At 63.8% G+C, this 17,219-nt stretch overlaps 1 protein-coding gene across 4 annotated transcripts in view; it reads left to right on the top strand.

Annotated features, from left to right (window-relative positions):
• Positions 1-17,219, top strand: part of MAP4K1 (mitogen-activated protein kinase kinase kinase kinase 1) — a 36,984-nt gene that overhangs the window by 16,092 nt on the left and 3,673 nt on the right. For all 4 annotated transcript variants that reach the window (XR_006276765.1, XM_043501413.1, XM_038382341.2 and 1 more), the window contains exons 3-24: positions 1,613-1,703; positions 2,122-2,186; positions 3,283-3,338; positions 3,546-3,593; positions 5,956-5,998; positions 6,252-6,324; positions 7,504-7,635; positions 8,315-8,377; positions 8,865-8,946; positions 9,107-9,223; positions 9,377-9,455; positions 10,304-10,359; positions 10,707-10,771; positions 11,189-11,233; positions 12,398-12,421; positions 12,875-12,923; positions 14,149-14,338; positions 14,784-14,860; positions 15,173-15,257; positions 15,691-15,767; positions 16,664-16,724; positions 17,017-17,122. Coding sequence is in view for 3 of the 4 variants with exons in the window: in XM_043501413.1 (XP_043357348.1) it covers positions 1,613-1,703; positions 2,122-2,186; positions 3,283-3,338; positions 3,546-3,593; positions 5,956-5,998; positions 6,252-6,324; positions 7,504-7,635; positions 8,315-8,377; positions 8,865-8,946; positions 9,107-9,223; positions 9,377-9,455; positions 10,304-10,359; positions 10,707-10,771; positions 11,189-11,233; positions 12,398-12,421; positions 12,875-12,923; positions 14,149-14,338; positions 14,784-14,860; positions 15,173-15,257; positions 15,691-15,767; positions 16,664-16,724; positions 17,017-17,122 (1,684 nt within the window). In the remaining variant the exon portion in view is untranslated. The remainder of the gene's footprint in view (positions 1-1,612; positions 1,704-2,121; positions 2,187-3,282; positions 3,339-3,545; positions 3,594-5,955; positions 5,999-6,251; positions 6,325-7,503; positions 7,636-8,314; positions 8,378-8,864; positions 8,947-9,106; positions 9,224-9,376; positions 9,456-10,303; positions 10,360-10,706; positions 10,772-11,188; positions 11,234-12,397; positions 12,422-12,874; positions 12,924-14,148; positions 14,339-14,783; positions 14,861-15,172; positions 15,258-15,690; positions 15,768-16,663; positions 16,725-17,016; positions 17,123-17,219) is intronic.

Here is a 17,219-nt window from a genome sequence, read left to right as displayed (position 1 = left end):
CGTCCATCTGTCCCCTAGATCCCAGCCTGTCTGCGTCTCTCTCTGTGGTCTCCAGCCCTGCAGTAGCTGAGCGCGACACCCTTTCAGATCCGTTCTCTGTCCCTGAGAGTTCAGTAGAAGCTGAGCTGCCCCCAGGCTGCTCCTGGTGGCGTGGGGCGGATGTTCTGCCCCCTGTGGGGCTGGGGGCTGGCACAGGGCAGACTGGCAGGCCTGTGGCCTTGCACCCTGTATCCCCCATGGCAGGGAAGGGGGTGAACATCCCCTTGGCAAGGCCGGGAACTGTTGGGGCCACCGCTCACGGGTGCCCCCCACCGAGTCCAGCCCCCCTGGGTACTGCCCCGATGGGGAGCTCCTGGCAAGCAGCAGCTGCAGCTGGCGGGAAGGGGGCTGCCAGCAAGCGAGTTATCGTAACAGCAGCCAGCAACATCCTTCCCGGCTTCCTCCCCCCACCCCGCACCGCTGCGGTCACACTTGGCTCCCCAGCGTGGGGCACGAGGGGCGAATGGCCCAGTCCCCAGCCAGGCTGGTGCGCCCTGAGGCTTGGGCTGGATCCCCTGCTCCCCCCTGCCCACTAGTGGGGCAGTCTGCATCTGGGGCAAGCGCCCCCTTCCGCAGTGCGTTGGGGGGCACAGGAGCTTTAACACCCCCTCGGGCTGCAGGGGAGGGTGTTTGCTGGGGATCATGGTGGGGGTGGGGGGAAATCAGGGCATCTCTACCAGCCCAGGCCTGCTAGCCATCGGGGTCAGAACTGCCTGCGAGGGAAGACTGCCCCCTGCCGAGCTCCCACCCCACAGCCCAGCACCCCCCGCCGACCTCCTGCCCCGCTCCCCGCAGCCCAGCGCTCCCCACCGAGCTCCCGCCCCACAGCCCAGCGCCCCCCGCCGACCTCCTGCCCCGCTCCCCGCAGCCCTGCGCTCCCTGCCGAGCTCCTGCCCCACAGCCCAGGGCCCCCGCCGAGCTCCTGCCCCACAGCCCAGCGCCCCCCGCCGAGCTCCTGCCCTGCTCCCCGCAGCCCAGCGCCCCCCGCCGAGCTCCTGCCCTGCTCCCCGGAGCCCAGCGGCCCCGCCGAGCTCCCGCCCCACATCCCAGCGCCCCCCACCGAGCTCCTGCCCTGCTCCCCGCAGCCCAGCGGCCCCGCCGAGCTCCCGCCCCACATCCCAGCGCCCCCCACCGAGCTCCTGCCCTGCTCCCCGCAGCCCAGCGGCCCCGCCGAGCTCCCGCCCCACATCCCAGCACCCCACCGAGCTCCTGCCCTGCTCCCCGCAGCCCAGCGCCCCCTGCCAAGCTCCCGCCCCACATCCCAGCGCCCCCCGCCGACCTCCTGCCCCACTCCCCGCAGCCCAGCGCTCCCCGCCGAGCTCCTGCCCCACAGCCCAGCGCCCCCTGCCGAGCTCCTGCCCCACTCCCCACAGCCCAATGCCCCCCGCCGAGCGCCCGCCCCACAGCCCAGCACCCCCGCCGAGCTCCCGCCCCACAGCCCAGCACCCCCCACCGAGCTCTTGCCCCACTCCCCATAGCCCAGCACCCCCTGCTGAGCCCCCGCCCTGCTCCCCGCAGCCCAGCGCCCCCTAGTGCCGCACTACAGGTACTAACTGCTGCTGTTGCTCCCCAGATGAGGACTGCACTGCGATCCAGCAGGAGATCCTCATCGTGAAGACCTGCCAGCACCATAATATCGTGGCCTATTACGGGAGCTACATACGGTGAGAAATCCTGCCCCATCTCTCCCCACTGCCCCCCAGCTGCCCCATTTGTCCCCACTGCCCTCCAGCTGCCCCATCCCCCCGGCTTCCCTCCACCATCTATCCCCACTGCCCCCCACAGCTTCCTCTCCCCCATCTCTCCCTGGCACCCTCCACCAGCCCTCACTCCCTCTCCCCATTTGGAGCCCCTCCCCCCACACTGCTTCCCCTCCTTTTCTGCCCTTCCTGCCTCTGGACTCACCAGGTGGGTCCTGGGGCAGGTGCATAGTCTCCGTCCCCCTCCCCACCCCCACCCCCACCCCCAGGTCCTGTGGTGGGTTGCGGGAGCCCCTTGGCCCAGGACATGAAGGCCCTGCCCCCGCTGCCCTCCCACCCTCCAGCCCCTCCTCCATTAATGCTCCGCTCTGTGGCCTGGTAGGTTGAACAAGCTGTGGATCTGCATGGAGTTCTGCGGGGCCGGATCGCTGCAGGACATTTACCACGGTAAGGTGGCACTAGGCGGGCACCGCACCATCACCCTCATGGGACCAGCAAACTGCTCCCTGTGTGCCCCCACCACAGCGCTGGTGGGAGAACTGGGCACCAAAGCCTCATCCCCTGTCCAGCCAGGGTCCTGCCAGCCAGGCCGCAGGAAGCCCCATGCCCGTCGATAGCCCCGTCTGAGCCCGGGCCCTGCAGAACCAGCCCTGCCAGCTAGAACAGTACAATTATTCCTTTTGCACAGAAGGGGAAACTGAGGCACAGAAATGGGACAGGTCTTACCCAGCTCCCACAGTGAGTCATGGCAGACTTAGGAATAGAACCCAGGAGTCTTGGCTCCCTGCCCCTCCGGTCTAACCCACTAGACCCCACTCCCCTCCCAGTACTGGGAGAGAACCCAGGAGTCCTGGCTTCCAGCCCCCCCTGCTCTAACCACTGGACCCTGTTTCCCTCCCAGAGTTGGGGATAGAACCCAGGAGCCCTGGTTCCCAGTCCCCCCTGCTCTAACCACTAGACCCCACTGCCCTCCCAGAGCCAGGAGAGAACCCAGGAGTCCTGGCTCCCCAGCCCCCCCTGCTCTAACCACTAGACCCCACTTCCCTCCCAGAGCCAGTGACAGGCCATCAGTCCTGCCTCCCTAATGCCCAGCCCTGTGCTCTCACCACCAAACCCTGCCTGTGCTCTCAGGTGAACAGCTGCTCTCAAAGTCCACAGCTTGTGCTCTGGGCTGTGTGGAAAAGGAAGTGAGCCCTGCGCTGCCGGCTCAGAAGGGGCAGTCTCCTGTGCGGGGGACACCAGCAGCTCCAAAATGCAGAACCAAAAGCAGCTGAGATTGCTGCTGTGTATGGTGGGAGGGGCAACGCCATGGTCTGAGCAGCGCCTGGCGTGATGGGGCCCTGATCTCAGTCGGGGTCCGGGCAGTGCCCGGCGCGACGGGGTCCTGATCTCGGTCGGGGTCCGGGCAGGGCCCGGCGCGACGGGGTCCTGATCTCGGTCGGGGTCCGGGCAGGGCCCGGCGCGACGGGGCCCTGATCTCGGTCGGGGTCTGGGCGCTATCATAATACAGTTAAAAAAAAACCACATCCATTTTCCATTGCAGTCACTGGCCCCCTGTCAGAGCAGCAAATTGCCTATGTCTGCAGAGAAACGTTGCAGGTGAGTGCGGGAAGCCCCCTCACACTGGCCTCAAACCTGGGCAGCTCAGCTCTCTGGAAGGCATCTCAGAGGCCTTCCCATGGGTAGCCCCCTCTGGGATTTGACCATTAACCCTATCTTTAATCATCTAACAACGGTGACTCAATGGAGGCCAGGCGGGGGCCACTCAGGCTGGGCTAAACACCCCATTCTTGTTTGTGCTTTTAGGGTCTGTCTTATCTTCACACCCAAGGCAAGATCCACAGAGACATCAAGGTAAGGAGGTCAGGCCACAGGGCAGAGGGGGCTGGGACTGGCTCACTGTCTCTGATATGTTTCAGAGTAGCAGCCGTGTTAGTCTGTATCTGCAAAAAGAAAGGAGGACTTGTGGCACCTTAGAGACTAACAAATTTATTAGAGCATAAACTTTCGTGAGCTACAGCTCACTTCATCAAATGCATTCAGTGGAAAATACAGTTGGGAGAAGTGAGCTGTAGCTCACGAAAGCTTATGCTCTAATAAATTTGTTAGTCTCTAAGGTGCCACAATTCTATTCTATTCTATTCTAAGTCCTCCTTTTCTTTTTGTCTCTGGGATGGAGAGCTGTAGAGAAAGCAGGGGCCAGAGGAGGTCTGGCTGGGTCCGGTGGCTGGCTGACTGGATTGCGGGGCAGGTCGATAGACAATGTAGTGCTGGTGTAGCCATGTCGGTCCCAGAATACGAGAGCGGCCAGGCTGGGCAGTCAATGCCTTGTATTGGACCAGCGGCGGTTGGCGAGAGCGACGAGCTTTCGAGCGCTGTGGTGGAGAGAACAGGCAGGTGGTGAGCGGGTTGGTAGACTGTGGCTGGAAGGAGACTGGCTGGCTGGCGAGGGAGGTAGATGCCGAGGCTGCTGTGGTTCGGCGGCAGAGATGCAGGGGCCCACTGAGCCATACCTAGAGATAAAAAGAAAAGCAGTACTTGTGGCACCTTAGAGACTAACAAATTTATTAGAGCATAAGCTTTCGTGAGCTACAGCTCACTTCATCGGATGCATTCAGTGGAAAATACAGTGGGGAGATTTATATACACACACACACAGAGAACATGAAACAATGGGTTTATCATACACACTGTAAGGAGAGTGATCACTTAAGATAAGCCATCACCAGCAGCAGGGGGGGGAAAGGAGGAAAACCTTTCATGGTGACAAGCAAGGTAGGCTAATTCCAGCAGTTAACAAGAATATCAGAGGAACAGTGGGGGGTGGGGTGGGAGGGAGAAATACCATGGGGAAATAGTTTTACTTTGTGTAATGACTCATCCATTCCCAGTCTCTATTCAAGCCTAAGTTAATTGTATCCAGTTTGCAAATTAATTCCATACCCAGAGATAGGCATCAATAGGTAGCAACCGAAGGAACCGAGCGTGGGCAAGGGGCAGCTCCGGGCAGCCCTTTCGTTAGGGATCTAGAGCGTGGCTCGTCAGGCCGCCCGGCACGCGGATTCCAGGCCTCCCACAGGTGAAAATCTACCGGGGAGAAACCAGGCTGCAGGGACGTGCTTGGCTTAGTCCAGGCCCAGTGTTTCAAATAGGAAACTGAAGCCCTCCTGGGTTGTTCAAGGGCCCCCCCCCACGCGCACACACACAGCAGGGAGGGCTGAGAGCCCGGAGTGAAACTGGCTATAAACAGGTTTCAGAGGAGCAGCCGTGTTAGTCTGTATTCGCAAAAAAGAAAAGGAGGACTTGTGGCACCTTAGAGACTAACAAATTTATTTGCGCATAAGCTTTATTTGACGCATCTGATGAAGTGAGCCGTAGCTCACGAAAGCTTATGCTCAAATAAATTTGTTGGTCTCTAAGGTGCCACAAGTCCTCCTTTTCTTTTTTGTGACTATAAACAGAAAGTGAAATTGACCAGGCAGCTGGCAGACTCCCACAAAACAGAGCAGCAGCTAGAGACAGGACCTGGGATTGCTCAAATTCTCTCCCTTCAGTGCCCCCGGGAGCTCGGACTGGGCCCTTGGATCAAAACCAATATACTGATAATGTAGGTTGTAGCGTATTATCGCCTGTCACCGGGGCTGGGGCATGTGGTAGTTAGGCCATCGTGTGTTGATGCATGTCACCGGGGCTGGGGCATGTGGTAGTTAGGCTGTAGCGTTACCATGTGTTACCAGGACTGTGCAGAGTCTTGCAGTTGTGCTGTAGCATGTTACGGCATGTCACTGGGGCATGTTGCTGTAGCGTGTTACTGCATGTCACCGGGGCTGTGGCGTGTGGCAGTAGCATGTTATCACATGTAACCAGGGCTGGGACATGTTGCTGTAGCATGTTACTGCATGTCACTGGGGCTGGGGCGTGTGGCCGTAGCCTGTTAGCATGTCAACAGGGCTGAGGCTTGTGACAATAGTGTGTTCCCGGCCCTGTGTCATTGCCATTACTGAGCTGGGTCAGGCTGTGATTTGCCCTGCGGGGGGATTCAGCGACATGGGGGTGGCCGGCCACCCTGGAAATCGCATCCTGGCCGAGTCAGCGCCAAATCTGTATCCTCCAAGGGGTTAAACTATTTCTGCAGCCCCTGGGGACCTTCCCCATGCACGGCCCCTGCCCCACAGCCCCAGCCCCCTTCATCCTCCTCTGTTCCTTCCCCCCACAGGGAGCCAACATCCTCATCAATGACAATGGGGAAGTGAAACTCGGTGAGTTGCATCCCAGCTTGGCCCCTATAGGGAGGCCTCTGGGGCATGGCTGTGGGATAGCTGGGAGATCTATGGGGCATGGTTAAGGGCAGTTGGGGGGATGCACTGGGGTAGGGGGCTGAGGGTCCCGGGGGTGTCTGGGGGGGTGCGCCAGGACGGGCTGATGGGCGTGGGGGGCACAGGCTGGGTTTGGGGGGTGCAGTGTCTGATACCCACCCAAGGCCAATTGAAGCTTTTCCTCTCCTCTCCCCAGCGGATTTTGGGATCTCAGCCCAGATCAGCGCCACCTTCGCCCGCAGGATGTCCTTCATCGGCACCCCCTACTGGTACCGGCAGGGCAGGCGTCCAGCTTGGCTCAGCCCTGGACAACTTGCATTGTGGGGGGTGGGGGGCTCACAGTGCTGCTGAGGGGCTGATCTCCGGGCAGCGTGTGTCTGCCATGCAGGAGCAACGGGCGTGGATTATGTGGGGGGGGCACAGTGTGTGTGTGTCCCAGGTGTGTGTGTGTGTGGGGGGGCACAGGGTGTGTATCCCAGGTGTGTGCGTGGGGGGGAGGGGGGGCGTGTAGCACATCACCAGTGCAGCGCCTCCTGCTGGTTGTCTTGGGAATTAGCTCAATTCCGGCCCAGAGCACGCTCTGCTGGCCAATGTTTCACCTGCCTCAGGCCTCCCACCCCATGTCCCTCCCGGGCCCTGGTGCCTTTTTACCTTGGGGTGCTGCCCCAGCAGTACCCCACCACGCTCTCTAGATCTGCCCTCCCAGAGGAACCCCCCACCCTCTAAACCCACCTTGCCTCCGTGGCTATTGCCAGTCGTCATCCCGCCCCCCGCTCAGTGGGGCAGACTGCAGTCTCATGGCCACTCGCCATTGGCAAGGAGGTTGGACCAGCTGCCTCTGCTTAGCCCCGGGCTGCACCTCCCAGCCCCGGTACCAGGCTGGAGCTCCCCAGCCCTGCTCCACTCCAGGGACCTTTCTCTCCCCAGCAGCCGGGACCTTCTCCCTCCACTGCTAGAGAGAGACTGACTCAGCTCCTGGCTCACAGCCCTTCTATAGGGCCAGCTGTGGCCGGATTGGGGCGTGGCCCCAGCTGTGGCTGCTTCCCCAATCAGCCTTTCACAGGAAGGGGGGAACTGCCCCGCTACAGGGGGGCACAGTCTGTCTGTCTGTCTGGGTGGGGTGGTGAAGCACGGTGCGTGTCCCCCGGGTGTGAGTGTGTGTGTCCGTCCCAGGTGCATGCTCTGTGCGAGTGCGCGCACGCCGGGCCTGCCTGGTGTTGTCCGTGTGCACGCCAGGCGGGCGCGAGGTCATCCAGCAGGGCCGGTTTTGGGGGCGGTTCTGGGCTAAGGAAGGGGGGAACACGATAGAAATGTCCCCCGGGCCCCAGTGCCTCCATCAGGCCTGCCCCATCCCCAGACATCCACCCCAGCCTCACCTGGGACCGTCCCCCTGCCCCCAGCCAGCCTGCCCACCTGCGTCCCTTCCCCGCACTCTCTCCCCATGCCAGGATGGCCCCCGAGGTGGCAGCGGTGGAGCTGAAAGGCGGCTACAACGAGCTGTGCGACATCTGGTCCGTGGGTGTCACGGCGGTGGAGCTGGCCGAGTTGCAGCCCCCCATGTTCGACGTCCACCCCCTGCGGTGAGTGCCGGGGGGGCGGGGCCTGCCATGGAGGAGCCCCACCCCTTCCCAGGTCCGAACCCGCCACCCGGGGTTCACACCGGGCCTGTGATGGCTGCAGGGCGCAGGGAGGGACCAGCGGGGGCAGAGTGGGGTGGCTGGCATGGGGGAAGATCAGGGCCCCGGCTGGGCAGAGCTGAGGGACCCAGGAGTCCGGGCGGCCAGGCCCTGGTTCTCGCCGGGAGTTGGCCTTGCAGGGGGCAAAGGCAGGAGGCTGCCGGATGGATCGAGCTGGCCCCCACCCACCCCGCGGGGCCCCTGGCTGGGGGGCGCGGGAGCCGAATCTGAGCCCGAAACCGGCCTGGGGTGGAGCTTCTGGGGCATGAGGGGGGAGGGGGAAGGGCGCACTGCATCCATCTGTCCATCTCTGATCCACCTCCCGTTCCTGATCTGCCCGGGGCCTCAGCACATTGGAACGAGCCCATCTACCCGGCCTCCCGGCTCCAACGCTGGCTGTCTCTCCCACCCCTAGCAGCCTGCAGCACCCCCCCCCCCGCTCCCTTCCTGACCCTGCCAGGAGCTGGAGCTCTGGAGCCTGCAAATGGCTGGCCCCCGCCCTGCAGCAGGGAGTCCTGCCGGTTAATGAACTCTTCCCGCCCCCCCCCATGCCTGGGTCCGGCGCCCCCTTGTGTCCCTGCAGGGTGCTGTTCCTGATGTCCAAGAGCGGCTACCAGTCGCCGAAGCTAAAAGACAAGGCAAAGTGGTGAGTGGCCCTGGCCGCAGGACTGACCCAAGCCCCGTTGCCTGCTGCCCTTTGTGACTCCCAGGGGCCAGATGCGGCTGAGGCCTGGCCCGCATGGGGGGACCCCCTGGGAAGGGGCGGGAGCTGGTTAAAGTCAGGGAGGGGCGGCCCCCTGCCACGGGTGGGAGCTGCTGGGCTGGTCCCGGTTCTGGGGTCCTGGGATCAGATTCTGCTGGGGCTTAGTGGGGGAGGCTGGTAGCCAGGACTCCTGGGTTCTATCCTAGTTCTGGGAAGGGAGTGCGGTCTATGGGTTAGAGTGGGGGTGGTGTGGGAGCCAGGACTCCTGGGTTCTCCCTGGCTCTGCCACGGCTTTGCTGTGTGACCTGAGTCAGGTTGGGTCCCCTCTCTGGGCCTCAGTTTCCCCTCTGTAAAGGCAGGGTCTGGCCCCGTCCCTGGGCCTGGCCTCCCTGCCCAAGGCCTTCAGCTTCCCGGTTGTGTCCCCCCCCAGGACTCCGGCCTTTCACAATTTTGTGAAGGTGACACTGACCAAGAACCCCAAGAAGCGGCCGGGTGCCATCAAGATGCTGAGTGTGAGTAGGGAGCGGGCGGGGGCAGGCCGTGCCCAGGGGGGCTGCCCATCTCGGCATGCGCCGGCAGCCGGCCCAGCCGGTCCCCCGGGAAGGCGGCTTGCCCGGCCCATGGCCGGCTGCCCCCCAACCTCACCCCCCCACCCCGTCCCTCCCTCCCCAGCACCAGTTTGTGGCCCAGCCTGGCCTGAGCCGGAGCCTGACGCTGGAGCTGCTGGAGAAGCTGCGTAACCCGGACAAGCTGCCCCGCTGCTGCGAGCTGGAGGAGGAAGAGGCTGAGGTGAGATTCCCGGGGGTTGCGGGGGGGCACACGGCTCCCAGCTGGCCCTGCCCCCCAGCCTGCCCCCACCATGCTCAGAGACCGAGAGGGTGTGTGGGACCGTGGGGCTATGCTGGTGGGACCCCCCCGACTTAACCCCCCCTGTCTTCCCAGCGGCCACCCCCGGTGCCCCAGCGGATCCACTCCACGCACCGGCACGCCCCCGCCGAGCGCAGCAACTCCGACATCAACCGTACGTCCCCCCCGTCCCCCCGCTGGGACCCTCGCCCTCCCCCTCCCCCACGGTACCCTTTCCTTGGTGGGACCCCCGCTGGGACCCCCGCCCTGCCCCTCCCCCTGCTGTACCCTTTCCCCTGCCAGGACCCCCCCCGCTGGGACACCTGCCCTGCCCCTCCCTCTGCTGTACCCTTTCCCCTGCTGGGACCCCCCCCCGCTGGGACCCCCGCCGTGCCTCTCCCCCTGCTGTATCCTTTCCCCTGCCGGGACCCCCCCCAGCTGGGACCCCCGCCGTGCCCCTCCCCCTGCTGTACCCTTTCCCCTGCCAGGACCCCCCCCCGCTGGGACACCTGCCCTGCCCCTCCCTCTGCTGTACCCTTTCCCCTGCTGGGACCCCCCCCCCCGCTGGGACCCCCGCCGTGCCTCTCCCCCTGCTGTATCCTTTCCCCTGCCGGGACCCCCCCCAGCTGGGACCCCCGCCGTGCCTCTCCCCCTGCTGTACCCTTTCCCCTGCCGGAACCCCTCTTGCTGAGACCCTTGCCCTTCCCCCACCATGCACTCCCGAGCCCAGACCCCACTGTGCCACCTGCCTGTTCCCCCTGCTGGGACCCCTGCCCCGCCCCTCTGCTGGAACCCCTCACGTGTCCCCCTCCTCGCTGCCGGGATCCCACCATGCCCTCCCCATGGTTGCGGGGTGCTCTGGGCTGCCAGGTGGGGTGGTCAGGCAGGGTCCCCCTGGTCCCGCTGGCAGGCGCATGGGGGTGGGGGGTGGGGAGCTGGATGCTGGGAGCTGCCCCCGCTCACCAGTGGTTCCAGGTGACGAGCTGGCGCCACGCATCCGGTCTCAGCTGCCTCTCATTCCAGTGCATCCCATCAAGATTCGGACCCGCTGGAAGGAGCCGACACCTCCATGCCACGTGGTAGGTGCTGCCCGTGTCCCCCGCCCCCTGGCCTGAGGCTCCCCCCGCGCCAGCCCCTCCAGCGGGCAGTCCGGGGGAAGCTCCGCTAACTGGCACTGGCAGTGTAGCAGTTATCCTCTGCCAGGCCATCTGTCGCGGCTCCTCGCACCCACCAGGGTCCCCCCGCCAGCCGCCTTTTTGCCCCATGCCCTGACTTGGCAGCCCTGGCGCTGGGCGTGGCGCCGGGGGCAGAATGCCCAGGGTCTGAACTGAATGGCCCGGCGTGGGCATGGGGATACACCTGCTGGGGGGCCGGACTGGCGTGAATCCCGGCCCTCACCCTGCTTTTCCCGTCTCCCCACGACCAGGAGATCTGCCTAGACCTCAGCTATGGCACCAGCAGCAGCGCCCCTGGTTCCATGGGCAGTGCCAGGTAACGGCCCCATTGGGCTGGGGGGGATGGGCCAGCCCTGGGACCTTGCTGCGGGGGCGGGGTGTTGGACCAAAGGAACCTTGCTGCAGGGCAGGGGGTAAGAAGGGACAGCTCAGGGGCCCCCGTAGAGGGGAGTAGGGGGACAGGCTGGCCCAGGAGCCATGCTGGGGTGTTTGGGCCAGATGGGCTGACCAAGGGGCCCTGCTGGGGGAGGGGGAAGACGGGCTGGCCCAGGGGCCCCGCTGGGGGTGGGGGGAGAGGGGCTGGCCCAGGGGCTTTGCTGGGAGAGGGGGCGGGGAGGAGATAGGCCGGCCCAGCCCAGGGGCCCATTCCAGGCTGCTGCTCCAGCTGGCCCTGGGGCCTGTCCCGGCGCCAGCCATTGGCCACACTCTGACTCAGGCTCCGGCTCCTTCGCAGGGTCAACGTGTCGGACTCAGACAACGACTACGACGACGTGGACATGTAGGTGCCTTCCCCTCCCCCGGGGCTCGTTCAGCTGCAGGGACCCCTCTCCCCGAAGGGGGCTCAGCTTGTCCGTGGCATGGGGACTCCCCCAAGGCTTTTGGGAGGGCAGAACTGTGACGGGTTCGGTCACAGAGACCCCCTTGGGACTGTCACCTGACATGCTGGAGTTACCTCTGAGTCCATTTTCCCTGCCAGCTTGGGACTCCAGATCCCTGCCTTGTTGAGTCAGACATGCCAGCCTGCTGCAACACAGACCCAGGGTCTGGGCCAAGCCCCCAAAGCTGCAGACTTAACTGAAAACAGCTCAGCAGGTTACCTGTCTCCAGCACCCAGACACCCAGTTCCTCAATGGGATCCAAACCCCAAATAAAACTATTTTATGCTGTATAAAGCTTATACAGGGTAAACTTATAAAGTGTCCACGCTCTATAACACTGATAAAGAGAGATGCACAGCTGTTGGCTCCCCCAGGGATTAATCACTTACTCTGGGTTCATTAATAAACAAAAGTGATTTTATTAAGTACAAAAAGTAGGATTTAAGTGGTTTCAAGTAATAACAGACAGAACAAAGTAAGTCACCAAGCAAAATAAAACAAAACATGCAAGTCTAAGCCTAATACATTAAGAAACTGATTACAGGTAATATCTCACCCTCAGAGATGATCCAATAAGCTTCTTTCACAGACTAGACTCCTTCCTAGTCTGGGCCCATCCTTGCCCCCGGTACAGCCCTTGTTAGCTCCAGCTCAGTTGGCAACTAGGGGCTTTCTTATGACTGGCAGCCTCATTTGGTCTCTTCCACCCCCTTTTATAGCTTTGGCTCAAGGTGGGAATCTTTTGTCTCTTTGGGTCCCCACCCCTCCTACATGGAAAAGCACCAGGTTTAAGATGGATTCCACCATTCTTCTTGGCAGCTTGGGAGGACAGAACCATCCTAGCCTGGGCTGCACCATGTGTAGCCTTGGCTGCCATGGGGCTGGGCGTCGGCCCCTCTGCAGCCAGAGGCTCTGCCCTGTCCCTGCATTGTCCCTGACCCCCCGTGGCCCTGACCCCATCTCCCTTGCAGCTGGCGGCTTTGCCCCCCACCCCACGGGATCCCACATGGGGTTGGGTCAGTGGTTCATGATCTCTCTCTTTCCCCCTCGGTCCTGTCATACAGCCCCAGCAGCTGTGACCCGGCCAGGTACGTGCCTCCGTGCCCGGCATCAGGCTCTGGGGGGTGGGGCTGGGGGCTCCGTCACCCGTCCCGGCTCACAGGGCAGCGCATGGCCCGGGCCGAGTGCCCCTGGGCTGGCACTGCCCAATGCCCCACAAGCCGCCACAGAAGACATGAGCTGGGCCAGGCCATGGGGAGCTGTGGCATGTGGGTAGTGGGGGGGCCCAGGGTTATGCCCAGTTCTGGGGGGTTGGGGGGCTCCTAGGAGGGTGAGGAGGACCCCAGCAGGTGGGGCCTGACCCCCCAGCACAGTGGGCTTCTAGCCAGGGCATGGGGCTGGGGGTCCCTGGGGGGCTGGGGGTCCGAGGGCTCCCTTTACCAGGAATAGTGGGGGGGGGCCGTCTCAAGTCGATTGTCTGGGCTGTGGCATGGGGAGGAATCCTGGGGGGACCCATGCTGACTGCTCTGTTCTGCCCCCAGGCCCACGCTACCACCAGACTCCGACGTCCCACCCCCGCTGCCCCCCAAGGTGAGTGCCCACTGGGTGGCGCTGAGGGGGGAAGCTGCATAGCATATGCCAGGGCTGAAGCAATGGGAAGCTTGTCAGGTCCCCCTGTCTGACCCACCTCCCAGCCAGCCCGGTGCTCCCCCATGTCAGACCCTTGGGCCCAGCCAGCCCGTAGCCCTCCCATCAGACCCACCCCCCAGCCAGCCCATAGCTTCTTTATTACCTTACTGATTACTCGGAAGTCCAAACAACACAGTTCCCTTGAAGTGATCCAGCCTTGGGCCTCCATCCAGGTACCCACGTCAAATATGATGCTTTCTGGGAAAATCTTATTTCATTGTATAAAAGAACAGGTTCTACCAATCCCAAGGGATTGGACACATCACCTCCCAGGTTAATGAATATTCCAGATCTTACCCAAATACACGCTACAGTCAATTCTTATTAACTAAACTAAACATCATTAAAAAAACAGCAGAGAGAAAGAGAGAGAGAGAGAGAGAGTAGGGTTAAAAGATCAATATACACATAGACATGAGTTCAATCCGTTGAGGTGCAGATTCACAGCAGAGATGGGGAGCTCTGTAGCCACAGAGAGTTCTTTCAGAAAGAGTTCATAGGTCACCGTCCAATGTCCAAATCTCATATTCAGCGCGTACCAGCATAACTGGGACTGCAGGCTTGTGACTCAAACTTCCCCTGATAAAGCCTAAGCAGATCTGAGATGACAGAATCAGGACCCAAGGATCTTTTATACAATTTCATGTCCTTTGACAAGGTGGGGTTCCTTGGGAACAAAAGGTAATCAGGATGACTTTGAAGGAGGGCCATCGCCGGTACTTAGCTATAGAATTAACCATAAGACCATTTGCTTGTTCCTCCCCTATTCACAGTATACTTCAAAGAGAGACAAATACTGAGATATCCTGTGTTTACAATTCATTTAAATGCTAGGATGTTCTTTTGCCCGCTGAATGATCAGAATACAGCATAGACAGGGACTGTTGACTACGTTGTCGACCCTACTCCTATATGTGTAACAACACAATCATTACCTCCCCACGGGTCTTTTGAGGGTTATTTATTTTGCAGGATGTTTAACCCTTTCTGGCCATGCATCACAGCCCCGCATCAGACCCACCTGTCCAGCCAGCCTGGTATCCCCGCCCTGGGGTCCCCCTAGACCCACAACCCTCCATTTTCCTGCTGTCTCCATCTGACGCCCCCCCCCCCCCCCCGTCTGCAGCCAAAGTTCCGGAGTCGGTCCGACGAGACACCCGCCGAGGAGACGCGGCCCCAGTCTGGGGGACAACTCCTGCAGCGCCCCGGCACCCCGTCCTCCCTGGTGCGGTGCTCCAGTGGGCCTGTGGGGAGCTGGACCCCGCCCCCCGCCCAGCATGCCGACCCCCGCCGCTCCCACCTCTCAGCCAGCTCAGGTGAGTCGGGGTGGGGGGTGGGGCAGGATGAACAGGGCTTCTGCTTGGGGGCTACGGGTCTGGAGTGAGGGGTGATGGGGGAGGGGACTATGGGTGGGGAGTGAGGGGCATCAGCAGAACAGGGGATCTGCAGGTCGGGAGTGAGACACGTTGGCAGAGCTGGGGGGAGCCTAGGGCTGGGCTAGCAGGGGCTGTGGGTTGGGAGGGCAATGGGGAGAGGGGGCTGCGGGTCGGCAGTGAGGGGCGTCGGCAGAGCTGGGGGGTCTGCAGGTCGGGAGTGAGGGGCTCCCAGGCCAGGGTGGGGGTCTGAGCCCCCCAGTGGGGCGCAGGAGTCACTGAGGCTGAGTGCAGCCCTCATGACACCTCTCCATGGGGCGGATGTTTGGGGCTCGGGGAACCAGGCCAGAACAACACAGACACCTTTTGGTCCTCGCCCCATCCCCAGATCCCACCCTGTGGCCCGGACCCCGAAGCGAAGAGCCCCCCGTCCTGCCACCCAAGACAGACAAGAAACGGAGACAGGTGAGACCCCCTCCCAGCACAGCCCTTGGCTATAGACAATGCCCGGATGGGGGCCTGGCCCTGCTGCCCCGTGGGCCGGGGGTGCCCAGGTAGGGGCCTGGTTCTGCTGCCCCATGGGCCAGGGGTGCCCGGATAGGGGCCCGGCCCTGCTGCCCTGTGTCTGCATATTGGGCTCTCCATACCCCCTGGCTCCAGCTGGGCTGCAGCGACCCCCCCCCCGAGTGAGAGCTGGCAGGGGGTCACTTGGGGAGTCGTGGGGTGGGGGGCCAGGGCCTGGAGCCACTCAGCCCCAGTGGCTGCTCGTCCCCCCAGGATGGATCCCTCTTCAAGAAGGTCTTTAACGGCTGCCCCCTGCACATCACGGCCACGGCCACCTGGACTCACCCCAGCACCCAAGGTAGGGGGCACAGGGGGGGACTGGGCACTGGGGAGCAGGTGGGGGATGGGCGGATGGGAATGCCTGGGGGGGGCACGGGCACTGGGGGCAGGCAGAGGATGGGGTGCTGGGGGAGGGGCAGGCAGTGCGAGGGACAAAGGTGGGCAGAGGATCAGGGTGCCCAAGGGGGGGTGGGCAGGGAATGGGGCTCCCAGGGTAGAGGGTGGGAAGGGTGCAGGAGGCCCCAAGGTAGGGGAGGGCAGGGGGGCCCAGCACCCATGGCAAGGGGCCCCTCTGCCTGGATTCCTGCCCCCCAGCCCCCCATGCCAGGACAGGCCTGGACTTGTGAGCGGACCCCAGTGCCCTTCCCCCACTGAGGTCTGGGCAGTGCAAGGTTCAAATCTCCTCCTGCCCCCGTCCCCCGCTGCCCCAACCCCCTCCCCCTCCCTTCCAGACCCACACCTGATCCTGGGGGCCGAGGAGGGGATCTTCACCCTGAACCGGAGCGAGCCGGAGGCCACGCTGGAGCTGGTGAGAGCCGGGGGCGGGGACCCCACTCACCGGGGGAAGGGGTGGGTAGAGGGGGCAGTACACCCTAGGGGAGGGGCGGGGAGGGGAGGAGAGGAGGGGCAGGGGGCTGTATGGCCCATGGAGTGGGGAGGGGACAGTATGGCTTGTGGGATGGGGAGGGGGGAGAGGCAGGGGGCAGTATGGTCTGTGGGGGTAGGGGGGAGGGGCAGTGTGGCCCATGGGGCGAAGGGGGAGGGGTGGGGGCAGCAGAGGGGTCGCAGGGCAGGCCAGCATGGCCCATATGGGGCCGGTGCAGGGTGGAGTGAAGGGGGAGGGGCAGGGCAGCAGGGGGGGCACAGGGCAGGCCGGCACGGCCCGTATGGGGCAGGGGCAGGGTGGGGCGAAGGGAGAGGGGCAGGGCAGCAGAGGGGGGTGCAGGGCAGGCCGGCACGGCCCGTATGGGGCAGGGGCAGGATGGGACGAAGGGGGAGGGGGGTGCAGGACGGGGCGGCACGGCCCGTATGGGGCAGGGGCAGGATGGGACGAAGGGAGAGGGGGGTGCAGGGCAGGCCGGCACGGCCCGTATGGGGCAGGGGCAGGATGGGACGAAGGGGGAGGGGGGGTGCAGGGCAGGCCGGCACGGCCCGTATGGGGCAGGGGCAGGATGGGACGAAGGGAGAGGGGGGTGCAGGACGGGGCGGCACGGCCCATATGGGGCAGGGGCAGGATGGGACGAAGGGGGAGGGGGATTCAGGGCAGGCTGGCACGGCCCGTATGGGGCAGGGGCAGGATGGGACGAAGGGGGAGGGGGGGTGCAGGGCAGGCCGGCACGGCCCGTATGGGGCAGGGGCAGGGACTCGCTGGTGCCCCCTGGCTCTGGCCGGGCAGAGCTGCTGACCCCGTCTCCCCTCTGGCAGCTGTACCACAGCCGCACCTCGTGGGTCTACTCCATCGGCAACGTGCTCATGTCCATCTCGGGTGAGTCAGGGGGTCCGGGGGGGCCCGTCCACACTGTACTGGGGCTGTGGGGTGGGGGGATGGGAGACGGCAAGAGAGGGGACCCGGGGTTGGAGTAGCAGGGGGCTGTGGGTCGGGAATGAGGGGCACCGGCAGAGCTCGGGGGGGGGCAGGGGCTGCGGGTTGGGCGTGAGGGGCACCGGCAGAGCTGGGGGGGCAGGGGCTGCAGGAGTGAGGGGCACCGGCAGAGCTGGGGGGGGTCCCAGTCTGTCCCAGCGGGCTTGGCCCCAGCTGACCCCCCACCCCCCTGCAGGGAAGACCCCCCAGCTGTACTCCCACAGCCTGACCAGCCTGTATGAGCAGAGCAAGAGGGAGCAGCGCCCCGGCGTGCACATCGCCCCCCACCGGCTGCTACCCAGGTACTGCAGCGCCCCCGGGGGGCAGGGCCGGGGGGTGGAGAGAGGCTGGGCGGGGGAGTGGAGCAGGCGGGACAATCAATAAATGAGGGCAAACCCC

Source organism: Dermochelys coriacea, chromosome 23 (assembly GCF_009764565.3).
Source record: "Dermochelys coriacea isolate rDerCor1 chromosome 23, rDerCor1.pri.v4, whole genome shotgun sequence".
Classification (NCBI taxonomy): Eukaryota; Metazoa; Chordata; order Testudines; family Dermochelyidae; genus Dermochelys; species Dermochelys coriacea.
The sequence above is the reverse complement of the archived record's forward strand: the minus strand, read 5'-3'. Positions and strand labels throughout refer to the sequence as shown.